The sequence below is a fragment of the Epinephelus lanceolatus genome, chromosome 20 (assembly GCF_041903045.1).
Source record: "Epinephelus lanceolatus isolate andai-2023 chromosome 20, ASM4190304v1, whole genome shotgun sequence".
Taxonomy (NCBI): Eukaryota; Metazoa; Chordata; class Actinopteri; order Perciformes; family Serranidae; genus Epinephelus; species Epinephelus lanceolatus.
Genome location: NC_135753.1, coordinates 19,978,740 through 19,998,298, shown reverse-complemented (window position 1 = coordinate 19,998,298; position 19,559 = coordinate 19,978,740). Strand labels below are relative to the sequence as shown.

Sequence of the window (19,559 nt, the reverse complement as noted above, 5' to 3'; positions counted from 1 at the left end):
GTTGTGTGGCCTCTTACTAAGCAGTAATGCAGTGTATATGTCTAGGCCTTTTATTGTGGAAGCTAATAACAGAGGGAGTGAAGCTGTAATGTGCTGCTGTTGACGGCGTTGGAGGCAATGAAGAGTTTGCAGCCATGGTTCAGACTACGGAGCTACCATATTATTATTTTATTACCTTCATGAGTACAGTGTAGGCGAAACTCATAACTCTGCTCGGCTACATTTATTCAGAGCATTTTACAAACCACACAGAATAAAAACCCTCCCTCTCCCCTCTCAAACCCGTCCCCACAACTTTCAGCATGTCACTGTCTGTCACCAGGCCGTATGATGCATTCACATGCTCCGTGGATGGCCCCGTTACTCAAGTTGTGAAGTCATTTTTCTCTGACTCTGGTGTGTTCATGAGTTTTTAAGTCATAATGTGGAAACAACACAGATGCTACAAGGAAGATGTGTTGTATTTTATTGCTCAGAGCGCTTAATGTCCCAGTGAAGATTTATGTTGCTATCCTAGTATGGTCAAACAGTTTATATTACAAAGGAATTTATTTCCCAGATTTGTTGCTGCACCAGTCGCCTACATTCCCTTAAACCACTGAAATATTGCTTTACCTTTTCTTACTAATCAAGGTCACTCTATGTGAACAGCAACTCACAGTAACAACCTAACACCATGTTACAAATTACATGTAAACAAAATTTAATATGCAGTAGGTCAATTAACATCAACCAGACAAGTTTTTTCATTTGCCATGTTTCTGCGTAATACGATCAACTCCGCAAGTCGTGCACCCAAAGTTTTGCAGACTTTCCTAGTTGGTGTTTTAACTTGAGGGGGGTGTGGAAGTGATTTTTCACAATGGGGAACTAATATTTCCAATTATTCCGACACCACATAATACAGGGATAGCTTGAGAACGCTGCAGTGTGTGTCTCTGAGCGAGTGTTGTCTGTGTTGAGTTTCGAGAAGTGTACACAACACTTGGGACAACTTTCAGCTCACTATTGTCCTGACTCACTGTGACTTGAATAAGCAGCAGAGATTTTGTCGTCTCATCTCTCTCTTTCTCTCTATGCTGTAAATTATTCTTGCGACAAGATGGGCTCTCAGACAGTTACTGAAATGTGGCACCGATTGATTTAATGTGAATCGGAACTCAGAAGTACCAGTGTAATTCAGTAAGTACCCTTGAAAGTACAGAGTTCGGCACCCCTATTTGGCACTGTCATCCACTGTGTTGTTTTCTTAAATGATGAACCATCTGATCAGCATCTTGACTTTTTCTCTAGAAAAGCATAAGTAAAGCTCTTCTCAGTTCTCAGCCTATGGTTATTTAGCCTACTGTTTATTTTACTCCCCTTGGCTAATCATGCTCAGAGTTAGCTTGGCTCCGTGTGTTTGCCTAAGATCAGGTTCTGGTCCTATCTCAAGGCCAGCTGCAGCTGAAACCAAGACACTTCTGCTTCAAATAAAAACCAAGTGCCCTCGATCAATGAGGTCAGTGTCTGGTCCCTGAAGTCAGTCGGGGGGGGAAAGGTGAAACTCCATCCACTCCCATGACATCAGAGCAGCCAAGCAGCCACTTCAATGGTGCCTCACTCCTCCAGTGCTGCTGTATTAACCTTAGCATAGATGTGCCGATGGCTACATGGGTCATAAGACCGGCTGTTGTGAATGTGCTCATTGTTGAACACAAACAAGTTTTGATTGTGTATCAGAGTACTCCCAAATCATAATTTTAAAATGCCCAAGGCAACTTGAAAGCTCTCGTGATAAGCGACATTGCAAACAATGGAGCCATGCTTGTAATGCGGTTCACATAATCACAGCATTTGCATAGGCTGCACACGTAGGAATATTTATTGGCCTGGGCTAAATTTAAAGCAATATCCTACATCATTACTGCTCAGTGAGAGCTTCACTCTCTGACGTAGCCACACCGCTGATGCACAGTGCCCCTCTTCTTCACTTCCCAATTACAGTAATCTTTGCTATCGTCCTGGCTCTCAGGTTCATGCTTGATGCCGAACACAATAGACAATAGTTGGACTGCTTCTGAGAGGAAATCATCCCCTCTGTAAATTTATAAAGAATGTGGATACTCAGAGATTGGCTCTATACTCTTTGGCAGCTGTTAGTGTTGAAGACTGAAAAGAATAGTCATTTATATCTGTTATTTCAAGAGTACAATTGGTCTGGGGAAATTATGCCTGAGGAGACTAAACTGTGGAAATGGTAGCTGGCATTTCTTCAGGAGTCAGGCCTAGCTGTAGGATATTTGGATAACACATATGCAGAAATAAAGCGCTATATGGACTGCGGTTAAGTCACTTTAACAGAGGTACAGATACAAGGTTTTGAATATTATTAAAGAAATCTGTGGGCAGATTTTGAGAAGAGTCTATTTTTAATTCTCCTGCACTTTGTTTTTTTTTTTCCTAGGTCTACAGAGAAGTATCAGAGCCCTTGAAGTTCTCAGCTTTGATGCAGTACAGGTACAACTATCTATATCCAAACACAGTTTCTAAATTTACTTTTGGTGTGTCTCTTAGCGTAGCATTGTGTCTGGAGCAGACGGCACAGTTGGAGAATAGAATGTGTATGAAGGCTGGGCAGATAGAGATACATACTCTTGATAATTTGAAGGGGAGTTCTGTGAAAATTAGGTTTAGCAAATTTCCTAGTAATGGTTACCGCATTAACTACACGTCAACTTGTCATAATTGCACAACAAGAACAAGAAAAAAAAGTCAGCATTGCTCACCACCTCTGCTTACCAGCTTCCTGTGGGCAAACCCTGTGTTGTTTTACTAAAAGAGAAACTGGGCCATTTGTGTTCATCGTCATCATTCTGGTGGTAGAAATTGAGGTAACTTTATCACTGCTGCCACTGCTGCTCATAACATCATCACTGACCCAGATTCTACTGTATAATAGAAGTAGTTTGTTGATTAGGTAATTAAAATGTTCTGTAATGTAGAACATTCATTCTAGCTCCTGTACTCTGACTCACAGCATGTAGCATTGGCTGACTATTTCAGAGTGCCCTCCACTATCTTTGTTACCATTTTCAAAATCCCTGTCACTATATGAAACAGGCCGATCTCCACACTTTATTTTAGCACTGTGTCAAACAACGACAATCTCTGAGCTTGCATTTAACACACTAAAACATCTTTTAATATTTTATGTGGTGTTTTCTTTTACTTGGATAAGGACATTTTAATGCTAAGGCTCACCTCCCCACGTGTAAATGTTCCACCAAAACAAGTTCCCTCCTGACACTATTTTGCAAGAGCACTGTTGCTGCTTCCTGGGCTTAGAGCTGCCCAAGACGATTGTGATTGGTTTAAAGAAATAGTATGAGTGTAAGTGCATTGGTGTTTGTGGCATGTCTGTTGCAGTAGATGTCTTGTGGTATATGTACTGTGGTATTTGTAGGGCTGCCCCTGACGAAGAATTTTCCTAGTCGACCAGTAGTCGTCATTTAGGGCCATTAGTCGATTAGTCGCCTGCATGTTTACGATGTTAATTTAATTATAATATGATATATTTTGGGCGGGGCAACACAATGGTTTGAGTTGAAGGTGTGAGAAAGAATAGTATCAGTAACATTGTTAACACTGTGCTACATTACAGAGAAACACAAAACCGTACTAATGAACCTTCATTAATATAGGCCTATATTTTATCTGCAAGTGCATGTCACACACTGAGCGAGCTGCCTGTTGATGACACTGTCGGCTAATGGGCATGTAGCTACTTCCACGTTTCAGATGATACGTCATGTTTGTAGTCGACCAATGAAGGTGAGTTTACATATCACCTTGGGTTCGTCCTTCAGCTTCTCAAAATGATCCCACACTTTGGATTTCCTGCCCGGCATGTTATTAACTAGCCTGTGGAATAACCGCAGGTACCAGCCCTGGAAATTACGGGCCGTATACATGCTGCGTCTTTAACCGTCTGGAAAACGTGAGGTTGGGCGCTAAGCAACCTTAACAAGCGCTGTATAGCCTATTTACCTGAAATCCTGGGCGCAGAGCTGATCTTCTTCCAGGCGTTGAACCAGGCAGACCAATGACATTTTGTTGACTAATAACTTTTCTGGTCGACTAACATTTGGTCGACTATCAAGGGGGCAGGCCTTGGTGTGTGGATTGTGGTATATGTTTTTTTGTGCCTTCCGTGTTTATAGTGTATTGTGGTTTTATGATGTCTAAAACTCTACGTGTTAAATTTCATGTTAGGTTTTCTATATGTAAAAGCCCAACTAGGGATAAGAGTTGGAAAGTAGCAATAGCTGTAAACTTTATGTGCAGCACATCAGTCTCATACTCTGCATTGTCCCTATCAAGTGAAATAAAGAAAGAAAAAAATACCAACAATCAGGAGCGTTTTTTCCCTTGGTTTGGAATTACAATGGGTTCAGCCAGATCTCTCCCAAAAATGAAGTGTGGACATAGGTTTGGCTATACGAGACAAAGCCAATCTGACATCCGTTTCTTTTCCTCTGTCCGCTCCTTTCTCTTTCCTCCAGTGTACTGAGTGCAAGATGACGGAAGAGGTGATTGTCATCGCCAAGTTCGACTACATGGCCCAGCAGGACCAGGAACTGGACATCAAGAAAAACGAGCGCCTCTGGCTCCTCGACGACTCCAAGTCCTGGTGGAGGGTTCGAAATGCCACCAACAAAACAGGCTTTGTGCCGTCCAACTACGTGGAGAGGAAAAACAGTGCCAGGAAAGCTTCTATTGTCAAGAATCTCAAAGACACACTTGGTAAAACAAATCAATCATGGTTTCTTCAGTGTGCAAGTGTTGAATGATAGTTTGATAAGCACCGGCCAGAACTCATGTTGAAGTTTACACTTTCCAAAAGTCTGTTTATTTTAATTTGAGGAGCTCTCAAGATGCCAGTTAACCTGTATTTGCACTTTCTGTCTTCTTATACTCATGACACCTTTTTGATTGAGACTGCTCTATGTTTCACACAGTTGGTAATTGTTGTTCAGCCTATATGGAGTCAACATGAGATATCTAGGCCTGCGCTACCTCAAGTTTTGTATTTGACCACATGGTTGTGGTATCTCGTTAACTCTGTAACACCCTCCACAGGAAGATGGTCTCAGGCTGATTGGTGGAAATGCATACAGCTACTTTCTTCTCACAGTGCAATTAGACTGAGGCTTTAGTTTCTGATACAGGCGTCTGCAGTGTAGTGTCTAATGCAACGTGACGTTTTTCCATTTTACCTTGAAGCATCCACACAGGTAAGGCAGCAGTATATTCTTTGATTTCAGAGGTTGTTTGGAGGTTAAATCTAGATAGAAACAAATTAGGAGATTTAGTTTCTGTGGCACACAAATGAAATGCTTTTGGTTTATGTTGACAAATCTAATATCTCCTGCGCTTTTATTACGACCAGTATTGATGCGGCACAGGTGTTGTCTGCTCTGTCAACACTGCAGCAATATTTCTGGGCACTGTCATTTGCCAAGGGCATTGTACTGCCAGGAGCACGCCAAATGTAACTGTGTGTGTGAGCCAAGGTTACCATTTGTCTTAGCTTAATTCTCCTTGATGACAGACAGTCATGATAATTTGGGATACACACTCTGACTGTTAGCATCCAGTATGGAACACAGCCAGATGACCTGGTATTTGTTTTGCCTGTGATTTTGCATTTTGATCATTTCCCCTGCGTGTGTGTCTTTAGTTTCTATTGCTTTTCAGACTCTAATCTCCAACGTGTTCGGCTCTGCGGGGCGTCATTGTCTCAGTTAATAGCATGATGGGATAACAATGTTCGTTGGTGTCCTTCAGCCATGTTTGTTTGGGAATTAGATAAAGTTAAAGTTTGAACACCAGCATTTGCCACTGAGACTTAAAGGCACACTCAAAAATAACTGCACACTATTGACAGTAAAATGTGGTTTTGTTGTGATATTAACACAGTACTTTGTAGTGTAATGTACTTCATTCTAATTTTCGTGAAGCTCAACACCGCAGCTGGGTCCTGTTGTTTATGGCCCCATTTGACAAATACATAACATCAAACCACACTTGTGAGACTGACAAAAGAGGTAGCCTTATCTCTTTTGCTTTTTGATGTGGCGATGATGACTTTCCCCTGCGTAGGGTGACCTCCTGCGAGGAAGCCCTGGGCCTCAAAGTAGTTTTTCCCTGCACAGAGGTACTGAAAGAATGGGGGTGTTCTGGGTTCTTCTAACCAGAAGTGTGTCATCGTTTTGTAAGCGTATCACACAATGCAGTGTTTGCGAAAAACTTATCTGTTGGACATGTGAACTGTGTCTTCCTGTTAGCTGCACAGTGTGTGTGTGTGTGTGTGTGTGTGTGTGTGTGTGTGTGTGTGTTTTTATATGTAGTGTTGTGGTGAGAGGAGACTGCTGACATCCGGGCAGAGCTGTGTGCTGAAATACTCAGATGAAAAATTATATAAGGACAGGAAGAGACCTCAACGTTTTTTTTTATATTTACAGCTTTTAGTCACGTTTCTTATAACACTGACTTGGGCTGTACCACACTCACACACAATTATGTCAGTGGAATTGCATTTGGTTGCTCAATAGGAATATTCAACTATTCGCTCCTTTTCTTCCATAGAGAGTTTGAGAGTTTGAACAGATCAGCAGAATATTCAGGGTAGGGCTGCCCCTGACTAAGAATTTTCCTAGTCGACCAGTAGTCGTCATTTAGGGCCATTAGTCGACTAGTCGCCCACATGTTTACAATATTAATGTAATTATTAAATTATATATTTTGGCCGGGGCAACAAAATGGTTAGTTGAAGGTGTGAGACAGAATAGTATCAGTAACATTGTTAACACTGTGCTACATTACAGAGAAAAACAAAACCGTACTAATGAACCTTCATTAATATAGGCCTATATTTTATCTACAAGTGCACGTCACACACTGAGGTGTCGGCAAAGCAGTAATGATTGTGCTAAGTGGCTAATAGGCATGTAGCTACTTCCATGTTTCAGATGAAGATGAGTTTACATATCACCTTGGGTTCATCCTTCACCTTCTCACAGGGTTCCTACGCAAGTATGGAAAGTATGGAAAAGTATGGAAATAAATATGATCAATTTCCAGGTATTAAAAAGTATGGAAAATGAAAAATAAAGTGTGGAAAAATATTTATGTTTCCAGACTATTACCACTGTTCTAAAATACTGTTTTCTAAAATAGAAAATTAGGTATTTCCAAAAGTAATTTAATCAATCCGGATCGTGTTTTATGCCGGGCCAAGCACAGTTTGTGTGAGAGCAAACGTCTCAGAAAACATACCGCCCCTTTTACCTGATTGACAAGTGGTATGTCCAGTCCGCTGCCCCATGACCCTCCTCCAGCCCCCCCAGGTATCAAGTTTCACTCCAACACTGCACCTTCGACAAGAAGATGAGTTTCACGTGGTTCACAATGGGTAGATGCAAATTTTTGGATGGATGGCTTGACAATACCATATATAAATACTGGTTGGCCAAGGATTCCCAATTCACACACAGAGCCTGATGCAAGCTTTGTGTGAAATCGTTTGACATCGTCAACATGGGGGAGAAGGCGATTCTGAGCCACATGAAAGGAAAAAACACTGACGTCTCGTTACTGCATCGCTTGCACCCAGAGTCCCAACCTTTTTGCCTCAGCCCAGACATTGAACTTACCTGAGTTTTTATTTGCATGCCATTATGGTACTTGGCTACAATCGCCTATTAAGAATAATTAAATATGATGTGAAATATGATACACTGATATATTTACTCAGATGTCGCATATTCTCTGAAGAAAAAAAAGGAAAAAAAAAAAAAAAAACACCGAGAAGTCTGGAAATTAGGGTATGGAAAAGTATGGAATTTTGAAATTCCAAATGTGTAGGAACCCTGTTCTCAAAATGATCCCACACTTTGGATTTCCTGCCTGACATGTTATTAACTAGCCTGTGGAATAACCGCAGGTACCAGCCCTGTAAATTAACTCCTGTCTGACTGCTAAGCATGGCCACTTCCTGTTCCTGTCCTTTCAAATTTAAATTCCCACATGGTCCAGTCATATAGAGTTTCACGTTGTTGTTTTTTTTTTTGTTGTTGTTTTTTTCTCTGCGACTAAGCGACCAATGAAATCTTGCGGACTAATGACCTTTCCAGTTGGCTAACATTTGGTCGACTATTAAGGGGCAGCCCTGATTCAGTGTGATAGTGACGTTCACACAATGTAGTAAACAAGCCAAATTAGCCCTCTGCGCCAATGCATGCTAACTATGCTAAGGATGGATCAGAAATGGGGGAGTAACATTTCTTTGATGACACTAGATACCAAACACAAATCTGTTTTTCTCAAATAGTGTGCAGATTTATTTATGTATGGATTTGTGTACATTGTTGGGTAGGGGTATGTTTTGTCACGCACCACAGCCATCAACCTGGCAACAACTCTCCACCTGTCACTACGTCCATTGATCAAATAACACTCAGGTGAACAGCTGCACCACACACACACACACACACACACACACACACACAGGCCACACTCACACATAAACCCAATAAAACACAGACTAATGTAAAACACGAGTAAAGGCGAAACCGAGCCTCGTTAAACACTCATACAATCATAGAAAGCTTGTAAATACTTCACCTTCATTTGTCTTTTTTATGATCTATAAGTAGATTTAAGACGTTTTTTAACTGGAAGATTGTGGGTGGTTGTGTTTTTCTTGTGCATGAGTGGGAGAAGAAGAAGAGAAGCAGCCGGATGACAACACTTTCATATGTTATGTGGGAGGAAAATGTATCTGTCTTTTTTCTTCTTCTTTTTTAAACAAGCCAGTTGCTGGGTGTGGAGTGGTGTCATCATTTGAAAGAATGTGTGAGGGTATGATCCGTCTGCAGATGGTTGTGTTTTGGAGAGTGTGTGTGTGTGTTTGTGGACTCATGTTTCCTGGGTTTGTTGTAAAGTTATGAGTGTGTCTCCTGCAAACAACTGCAGTCATGTGACACTGAGCACTCAGTGACTCACTGAGCCGCCGCAGCGTCCCCTCGGATCCTCTCTCAATATATTTTTCAGATCACCACCCTGTTAGAAAAACCAATCGGCGCCTCCAGGTTGATAAAATAGCTCCTCCACTTTCCCTGTATCTCCCTTCTTTCATCTCTTTTTCTTTCTCTGAGTGTGAGCTTAAATCCCCCCCTCCCTCCCTCTCTCCCTCCCTCTCTCCCTCCCTACTTACTTCTTCCCCTTTCCATGAGGCCTCTGTACTCTGCCTTCCAGAGCTGGACCAGAGGCCTCTCTATCCCGCACTCTCATTGGCTAAACCTGACCACATGCTCACAGAGTGGGCTGCCCTGCTCCGCTATCCGCCCAGCTCTCTGGGTGTTCACATGGAATAACTCTACAGCTGCAGTGGGAAGAGAGCAGGGGCCGGGAGAGAGACAGAGAGAGGGAGAGACAGCGAGCCCAAAATGGACATGGCTAACCTATTCAAACATTTCTTTCGTGAGTTTTTTTTAACTTTCTTCGTCTTCTGTTCCCCTGTAGCTCCTTGTTTGTGTTTTTTTTTTTTTTTTTTTTACAAGTGGTGTAGGCTGTAGAGCTTTTGTTTCAAGTTTGAGCAGCTCTTTTTTCTCTCTCTGACTGTGCAGGAGCGGCTGTCAGTGTTTTTTTTTCTCCCCTCTTTCATCTTCCCTTTCTGATTTTTCACTTTGGTTGTAAAGTTGGTTTCAGCTTCAGGTTAGCCAAATGAATGTGTCATATTTAGAGCGGGCGGAAACTGATTTCTGTGCTAACATGTTGTGCTGGCAGAGAGGGGGAGACGAGGGTGTCTTAACAGCTTTTTGAGGCTGTGTCTGTGTGAGCGGCTGCAAAGACTGGGTGGATATGCCTTTCAGAAGCCTTTTGCCGAGCTGAAGCCTGTAATTGCCTCAGCAATCCCTCTCTGTCTCTTTCTTTTAAACACACACACACAAACAAAGTAATCCTACTCCATTTTTTCTAGCATTTGTCCTAGTGAGTGGGCTGCAACTCAGTGGATTACATTATCATGCTTGAAGACCCCCTCTCCACCCTGTTTAGAAGTATCTCAAGACATAGCCAAAGTCTGTTTTCTTTTATGCTACCCTCAGGGCGAGCTCGCTCATTCTGGGAGGGTCCCCCCCTCTCCATTCCATCCCTCCACCCCACCGCCAGTCATGAGCTACAGTTGAAGGGACGCGGGGTGCTCATGTAGAACACTGTAGTCATTGTACTGAGAGGAGGAAGGGGTCTCTGCTGATTGATGGGACCCGGGCTCCCATCTCCCGCACCTCGCTCGGTTATCAGAGAAATGTCATTGCTCCGGCAGCTCCGTGGGCTGCAGATACTTTACAGCCACGCTGACACACTTTTTCAAAAGGCCCTGGCGCACACCCATGCTGTAATCTCACCTTGTAACTGTTGAGTGGTATCTCCTGTCTCTGCCTATCTACCCTACTTGTGTGTGCATGTGTGTGTGTGTCCTGTGCTTGTAAAGAATCCAGAGAGTGCAAAAGGGCTGAGAAGAACATCGAGATGAGCTAACAAACGTTTTGCTTGTGTAAACTGAGAGCTGTTAGTCTCCTCTCTCTTTCTCTCTTTCTTTCTGTTTCCCCTCCCTCTGTTTTCCTGTTTCTCAGCCTCCCCAGCGAGCGGAAACTCTAATTTGAGCCACATTTCTCCCTGAGCGTTGGAGGAGTCCAGGCCAGAGAGGAAGTGAGAAGTTAGAAGGAAGTTGAATCATTGTGCGGGGTCTGTCCATTTGACTTTCTGGCAGTCTCTGTCCCTTGCTCCCTCAAAAAGTCCCGCTTCTTTTCTCCAAAACCACCGCCACGCTGTTCCCAGGCCAGGAAAGCAAAAGACATAATCATAATTAAGAGATTGGCGGGGAGAGTTGTCAACGTCACTTAGGACTTAGGTTGTTTTTCTCTTGTAAAGCTGTCCACTTATCTTTGTTTTCCTGTGTCTTCTGCCATTAAGAATTGCTTAAGAGGAAGTGAGCAGGGGTTTGGGCTTGTTGAAAACTAGCAAGCACTGTAATCAGGCTGGTAACGTCTACAGCACAGCTCCCCTTGTCTATTCAACCTAATGGCTGTCTAATCTATCAGTCGATAGATAGTAAATGGCAACTACTCTGAAAATGGAATAACACTTTATTTGAATAGTTCACCTACAGATAGTTTATAGAGTCTTATAAATATTTCAACTGATTATTAGTTCAGATTTAACAGTTCAACTTTATTCTGTAGATGAGTAGATGTGACAATTCATGAACATACCCACAAATTATTCCAATAATTTAGTTGAACTTGAACTTGAAGTGTTACTTTATTAAGCAAAAATAACAAACATTTCATGGTTCCAGTTTTTCAGATGTGAGGATTTGATGCTTGTCTTTGTGGTGTACAACAGTAAACTGGTCGTCTTTGGGTTTTGGAATGTTTGTCGGCCAAAACCAGACATTTGAAGACATCACCTTGAGTTGTGGGGAAATTATGATTTTATTTTAATGAAGAAAGTTACGATAAAATATAACTCTTAGTTGCAGCCCTAGCCTACAAAATGTCAGCAAATATCATTAAAAAAATGTCTATCACAAATTACGAGAACCCATAGTCAAGTCAAGCAATGGTCCGAAACTCAAATACTCGTTTTACGATCATAAATGAATAAGAAAATTCCCCATTTGTCAAACAAGTACCAATCAACTTCTCCTTTTTTCTTAAAAAAACCAAACAAAAAAAACTTTTGTCCTTTTTAACGAATAGTTGCAGATTCATTTTTGACTTATTGTTTCAGCTTCAGTTTCATTTCCTGATTTGAAGGGTTTGGTTGCTTGCCTGTGAGTAATAACCTTCCCGTTAAGAACAGTTGTTTTTGTTGGGTGTAGCAACATGTATCCTAAGTCCTTATTTCAAAGTCAATGTCATGAGCAGCGCTGGATATTGAACCTAACAGTTCTTGTGATTGAATGAAACGTAGCACCAGGTATCAAAATGTCAGCTGGCATCGTGTGTCTGGTCAGTTTGACCACGTGTAGCTCTTCTTTAGACAAAATTTTAAAACTCTGGCATCTTTAGAAAAGAGGGGCTTTGTAGAAAAACATATCAATATGCCTTAAAATCAAGTATCGTTTTGTTAGGAGGACCAAAACTCTCATCAGACAGTTGCAGCAGCACCTGCTTTCCATAAGTAATTTTTTGACATTCAATACATTGGAACAATCGGTGTCACGACATCTGTTGCTTCACTGGTGTAACAAAATGATACAGTCAAGTGAGGGGAACCCGAGATATAATGTTCTTTAAATTTGGGTCACCAGAGCAGAGGTTAAAAAAAAATAGGTCAAGTGAAAAAAAAGTATGAAAAAGACTTTCTGTGAAGACATTTTTACAGATAGAAATATTGAAGCTTGAGTGAGATAATAGTTTCAGTGTTGCTGCAGTGATGCAAAGGTGCACAAATGTCAATAACCAGGCTTGATCCACAACCAGTCAGATTTCAATAACAAAGTCAATACTGGCTGGAATTAATACAGCCACCTTTTTGTTTGACTGTTCTCCTTGGCATTGCCTGTGACAGTAGTGCTGCACTATCCAGAGCTGTAAAAGCTAAATGGAGCACCGAGCCTCCATCCCTCCCTCTGCTCCATCACAGAGCCTGATGACTGACTGCTTTTGATGTCTCAGACGGCTGAAGTTGAAAGAGCTTTGTATGTTTCCTGCGCAGCCATCAGTCAACCATGTTAGCAGCTTGACTGAAGCTGTTTTAAAAGGCACCCCAAACTGTCCCCATTGAAGAATATGCCAGCTTGCTCCTGTGTGCGTTCCCTTTAGTTAGTTTGACTCACTCTTTCTGACTGCACACGGTGTCATTACATTTAATGCGTAAGTCTCATACTAGACCATATGGCTGAGGGTTGCTGTGTTGCGTCACATGTCTGGTGAATGCGAGTGACACATTGTTGTCAGAGGTTAAATCACCTTGGACACATGGAGGATAGATATTAGGATGTGATAGGGACTGGTCTGTGGTGTACCTCTCTGATTATCAGCCAGTTTCTAACACGTTTGGCTCTAAAATATTTCTTTATTGAGTCGTTTCACTGCAGCCAAACTGGTCCCAGTGATCATGTTGTGTTCAAGTGCAGGGATGTTCGGGCACTGTCAGACAGCCTGACGCGGGGTGTTGTCGTCCACAGAGGAAGAGCCCTGGAATGGAGGGAAGCGAAGGGGTCGAAAGGGCCCTGGCAGACAATGGACAGCCAGCCAGCGAAGGGAGGCCAGAGTTAAAAAACAAAACTAGTTCCTGTCTGTCACTGGTAGCCAAACAAACTCCCCAGCACTTTCTTCTCCTCCTGCTGGGGCACCTCATCGGCCAACAAAAAGTGAAGTTTTTTCGGAGAGGTTTTACCTATGCGTGTTAAGGTCTTTGTCATTGTTCGCCATGATTTGCTGCCATCTGACGCAATGTGATTTCCTTCCTCCGCATCCCTCTCTCAGGAAATGCACAGGAAAAAGCATCTGACGTCAAAACAGAAAAGTTTCCAGTGCACAGTGCTTTTTATTTTCTCTTCTTTCTGGAAGACCTTTCTCAGGTAGCAGTAAGGTAGTGGCATGGTTTGTGGGTTTCGGGGGAAGCGTTTAGCTGCCACATTTGCAAATGTACATGCAAAGCTCATGCAGGCAGCAGTATTTGGGGGTTACTTTCGATGATGAGATGAGGTTGAGGCACTGACAGGAGGCCTGTGTTTCCCACAGCTAATGAGTTGGGGCAGCAGTCAGGTGTGGGGGTTGTTTATGTTTGTGGTTTATTGTTTGCTTGCTTGTTTTTTGTGTGTAGAACCCTTGACAGTAGGCATGAGCATTTTAAGTAGTACTCACATTAAATTATTTTAGAGTGCGTGTTGGTTACCAGGTCATGGTAATTCCTGAGTGCTATATCCTAGGTAACGGGACTTGCTTGAGTTTCTTGACGACATTTCATCCCTCATCCAAGAGGCTGCTTTAGTTGTAACCGACCAGTGGGGAGTCGCAGGCTTTAAATCCTATGTGGGTGCTGGGTAGAGTACTCAAGTACTCACAAAAAATCGAACATGAGAATGTGGTCAGAAATAGAGATACACCGATCCAGCTTTTTCAGTTTTGATACCAATCCTGATGCTGTGGCTTTGAGTATCAGTCGATACCCGATACCGATCCGGTACCATGGTTGACCTAAAAAGATATATACCTTTACATGTAGAACAGAAAAGACTAGAGGCATCAGGCATTGATGACTACACAGTTCTTTCCTAAGATAATCGATCCAGATATCGGATTGGTGCATCCCTAGTCAGAAATAAACACAAATGTGGGAAGGGGTTAGAGTTAGCCAACCTTTCTGCCCTTGACAGATCAAGTTTAACGTGACATAGCTTGGACTGCACATTCATTAAAATGATTGTGTTGAAATACTTCCAAACATCACTCTTCTGCCTTGTCGAAAATCTGCCTACAACATTAGATCAAGTGATGATGACAGAAAATGTTGAACGTTATATCTGTGACACAGGAGGATAGCAGTTACATCACTGCACCCCAACAGAAAAATGTCTTTTTTTTCAAGGTGAAAAACATGATTACTGATGTCCAAATCGTATTTTTGAGTACTCAAGCCCATCCCTACTTTACATGATACAATATTTGGGCACATAATTGTCATATTCTGTTAGTTATTTACTGTTTAATTCTCTTCATCTCATCCTCATGTGGTTGTGTCGTGGTAAAGGTGGCAGGTCTGGACGGTACTGTGGCCTGCTGGTAAGATGGACCGTCCCATAATTAAAGATTCCCAGTTTCGGCCCTAATAACAACCAGTGATGCGTCCGTCATAACAACTATGAGTCCTGTCTCGATTGTTTGACCTCAAGACTGCCCAGTCATTGCAGCTGTGTCACTTTTATCACCATATGCAGGGTTTTGGGTAGCCTAGAGCACATACACCAAAATTATGTACGCTAGAATCTATCACATTTTCTGTCCCCAAACAAGTCTTCTGTTTTGTATTTTTATGCTAATTACTCTGTGTACTTCGCACCCCATACACCAGATAACTCCTCCTCCCTTCTTGTTTGCAGTCCAGTGTGTTTCCCCACAAACATTCAGCCTCTTTTCAACACCAGAATGCACACTTGACATGCCTTGCAGAGGTCAGCACACTCAAAGGTCCAAAGATTGTCCCCTAACTTGAGCTTCATTGAACTCATAAACTGCCTAAAGAATGTGGCAGGATCTCAAGGAAGTGGCCACCAAAATCATTTTCCACCAGTTGAGCAGAATGCAGCAGTGTCTGACATTAAGCACAGCGGCCTTGCATTAAGCAGTACCACGCTGTGTGTGCTGTAAAAGCCTCGTAAGACAAGAGTCTCCGCTAAATTGTAAGAGGAAGCACAAAATCACGGTTGTTCTTAGTTGCCACATAAGTGAATTCTTAGCAGTTAACCTACAGCAGCATGACAGATGGCCCCTTAGAGCAGCAGATGCCCTCAATAACCCCTTTATCTCTCAGTATCATCTACCTATAGCCGTACAGGCAAATCCTAGCTTCCCTTTATTGTGTTGGCTTAGATTGACGATCTAGTCAAATGCAATGGTCTTGAGCTCTGTGCTTTTTTAATGCAAAGTGTTCGTGTGACCATAGCAGGAAGTAGCAAATAAAATCTCTGTCAGGGACACTGATAACGGTTGTGTTACCTGGCCAGAGAGATAAAATGTAAGCTCTCGGTTGGCTCAGTTCTCAGCTAGAGCTAAAAGATACTTTATTTATGCAGGGTTGACCCCTAACCTTCTTTTGGAGTTAACTAGGTCATTTCCAACTGTGCACAGAACACATCCTGGGGCTTGCACCTGCACGAACATGTTCTTCTTCCTCTAGCTGTCATTTTTGTATCATTATTACACTGAAGAGGAGTCAGCTGTTTGTGTTGTGTGTGTAAACTCCAAACCCAGGTGGCATGGCCTTTTCTAATTTAATCTACATGTAAAATATTTCTTTATAGATGTTTTGTTTTTGCCAGTCACCCTGTGAGTTATTAAGACTGCACCGAGGCACAAGTAGACCCAACCTCCACGTATAGACATCAGCTTTTAACACCCTGTCTGGAGTCTGTAGTTACCTACAGTGGTGTGACTAATAACAGGGTCTACCTGGAAGCAATTTGACGTTGGACTCTCAGCGCTACCATGAAATTTGTCTGCACTGCTTGAGTCACAGACACTTTTCAGTAACAATTTATCTGTGGTAAAGCAGATTCAGTATGGCGTTGTGACAAATTAGTCACGTTCCCGCTCAGAAAACAAACACACACACACACACACACACACACACACACACACACACTCACCATCCTCCCAGCATGATCCTTGAGACTACACCCTGCCTTCCTGTATAATTTCACCCAGCTGACTTTTGATTATGCAAGCAATAGCTTTGCAAACGTAATCAGAAATAGAGTCACTACTTTGGTTTGCTCACTGCGTCTGGTATCAAAGTGTCTCAGCTTTGGTCGGGTTTGCCTACATCATCAGTTAGATTTGTGATAATAACAGTGGTGTTGTATTAGCTTTGCAAGGAACTAGCAAAATGGAGGACTGTTGTTTACACAAGTAACGTATAGACCGATCGAGCTGTGAGTGTGAGAGTTGCTTTCTGGTGTCTTGGAAAGTTGGAAGAAGGTGTGATCTCGCCACTGTGTCCACTGCTAGCTACACATGTGTTTCATACAGCATGCCAGGCTGCCAAGTGGAAATTCTTGTCCAGTAAGACGATGACCACAGGCCTGCCAAAGCTCGGCCTCCGGGCGCTATAACCCAGGAAAAGGCTAAAGGGCCTGGTAATCCCCCTTCTGTTAGCCTCGGGGCTGTTTAGAGATGCCAAGAGGTCGACTTCATGTATGATGAAATTCACCCTGTGGTCATTCCCCCGTGTGACTGGCTGACATTTAGTCTGCAAACCGAAAGGAAAAGCTCGCTCTCTGCTAAACCACAGTTGATAAAGTCTTGATAAATATGCCCTTTTAATCATCTACGCTGAAGTCAAACGGCCAGCTCAGTGGGGTGCTTGGAGCATTATGGTGGGGTGGAGAGTTTTTGAGGACAGAGAGGGAGGAAGGAGAGCCAGAAGCCAGAGTGCTGGCAGAAGTGGGACAGAGTTTCCAGCTGCTGTGCAAGCAAGGCCACAGGTGTCAGGGCAGCTGAGGTGATTAGCGCAATGTGATTAGCAACAATGAAATGTGACTGAGCCTTTCTGCCTACAGAGTTCAAGGCTAATTGTGGTTCTTTTCAATGTTAGGTAGCAGCACTTTGATAAACCAGTGTACATATTTTAGTTTCCACAGGATTTATAGCCCCAATGCCAAAACAAGTTTTCATCCCACTCTTTTTTTTTTTTCTTTCAACCACACCAGCGTTGCGTTTTTGTTTCCTCAGCACCCAGGCCTAATCCCCAAGAATGTATCTGGATTTGGAGTGTGGGGGGTTAGGCCACTGTAAATGCAGAAAAGCAATGATTTTAACCCTACTTACCCACCCTCCCTGTATTTCAGCACAGCCCCTAATGCTTATTATCGCTGCCTGGTATTTGTCTGGGATTTTTTACTCCTCCCTTAAATTTTCAGAGGTGTTTCTGAATGGTGTGTATGTGGTTTTTGTTTTTCTGTTGAGACTTGTTCCACATCAGTGGAAGGGTGTTAAAATGTGAATTCCAGAGACTTGCTTTTTAGTAAAATGGTGACTTTTAAGTTTTAATTTACGCAAAAAGACCTAAAGGCCTGTGTGCCTTCTAATTAAGTCTCTAACCTTACTCACTGGGCTGTGGTGTAGATGATGATGATGATGATGATGATGATGATTTTTTTCTCTGTAAAATCTTACACTTCTGCTTGATTATTTTCTTTAGGAATTGGGAAGGTGAAGAGCAGAAAGGGGGGGATGAGAGACACAGCCTCCAACGCAGACACAGACATGTATGCAGATAATGGCGAGCGCCTGTACGACCTTAACCTGCCCGCCCTGGTCAAGTTCAGCTACACACCAGAGCGCGAGGACGAGCTGTCTCTGGTGAAAGGCACGCGGGTGGTGGTGATGGAGAAGTGCAGCGATGGCTGGTGGCGTGGCAGCTACAATGGACGGTCTGGCTGGTTTCCGTCCAACTATGTGACAGAGGACGTGGATCTGACGGCGGGGGGAGGGGGCATGGGCGGAGTCGGAGATTCGGCCGGATCGCTAACGGAGAAGCTGGCGGCTGTAATGAACAGCACCACGAACGGGAACAGAGTGCTACACACTGTTCAGGCGCTCTACCCTTTCAGCTCCGGCAACGACGAGGAGCTGAACTTTGAGAAGGGCGAGGTGATGGAGGTGGTGGAAAAGCCCGAGAACGACCCAGAGTGGTGGAAGTGTCGCAAAGTGGACGGACAGCTGGGCTTGGTGCCTAAAAACTACGTCACCGTGCTGGACTCCACCTCCCATAAACCCGCAGCAGGGCCTGCCGGGCCACCCACACCTGACTGTGACTACATCTCGCCCTCAGGCAGCGGGCGCTTCGCGGGGAAGGAGTGGTACTACGGAAAGGTGACGCGCCACCAGGCGGAGGTGGCCCTCAACCAGAGAGGCATAGAGGGGGACTTCCTCATTCGAGACAGCGAGTCATCGGTCAGTAGCTTACATCTGTTTAACAAACCATCAGTAGACCTGTTTATATCTGCATTTTCAATTCATGTAGGAGTAGAAACACAAAAAAAATCTTGCTGTATGAGGCAAAATAGGTTTGAAACTTGCAACTAAGTGCGATGGAAACAGATTCAACGATTAAAGGTCTGTTATGTGAGATTTAGTGGCATCTAGTGGTGAGGTTTGTAGATTGCAAACAGCTGAAACTTCTTCCATGTGCCAAGAACTATGGAGGCAGATGCGAAAACACAAATTGCCCTATCTAGAGCCAGTGTTTGGTTTGTCTGTTCTGGGCTACTGTAGAAACAACATGGCCGACTCTGTGAACAGGGTTTGAAATTAGCATCAGCAACCAGCCAAAAATGATTGATTTTGGAACTCACCATCCACAGTGGCAGGTGGACAAAAAAGTTCATTTCCAACCCTGTCCGTAAAAGAGGACCCGCTCCATATGTAGATAAAAAAACCTGGCCCATTTTAATGTAATAACAGCGATTTTTATTTTCAGCTGAATATAAACTAATAAAAACATAGTTATGAATATAATATTCCATTTCTACCAATATATCCCCCTAAATCCCACATACAGCACCTTTAAATGATGACATAGAGTCATGATTTACTGTCAATGCAGAGGCCACTTTAAGCTCTCTCCAGGGCTTTCTGTCAGAGAGCTTTTCATATGAACCCAAACAATGATCTTTTTCCTAAAACTTCAGGTCTGTCTTGCTCAAAGTTCTGAAGGCAAACTTCACAAAACAGCCATAAAACATGAATGAACAACAAGGTCATTTAACAAAGGTATCAAAT

At 43.0% G+C, this 19,559-nt stretch overlaps 1 protein-coding gene across 3 annotated transcripts in view; it reads left to right on the top strand.

The window, feature by feature from the left end:
- Nucleotides 1-19,559, top strand: part of nck1b (NCK adaptor protein 1b) — a 37,215-nt gene that overhangs the window by 12,501 nt on the left and 5,155 nt on the right. Inside the window, exons 2-4 of one of the 3 annotated variants that reach the window (XM_033638131.2) lie at nucleotides 2,447-2,499; nucleotides 4,545-4,785; nucleotides 17,977-18,731. In XM_033638131.2, coding sequence (XP_033494022.1) covers nucleotides 4,560-4,785; nucleotides 17,977-18,731 — 981 coding nt within the window. In that variant the 5' untranslated portion in view covers nucleotides 2,447-2,499; nucleotides 4,545-4,559. Of the gene's footprint in view, nucleotides 1-2,446; nucleotides 2,500-4,544; nucleotides 4,786-9,377; nucleotides 9,526-17,976; nucleotides 18,732-19,559 lie in introns of those variants that run through there. The other 2 variants (XM_033638132.2, XM_033638133.2) reach the window with 2 other exon arrangements.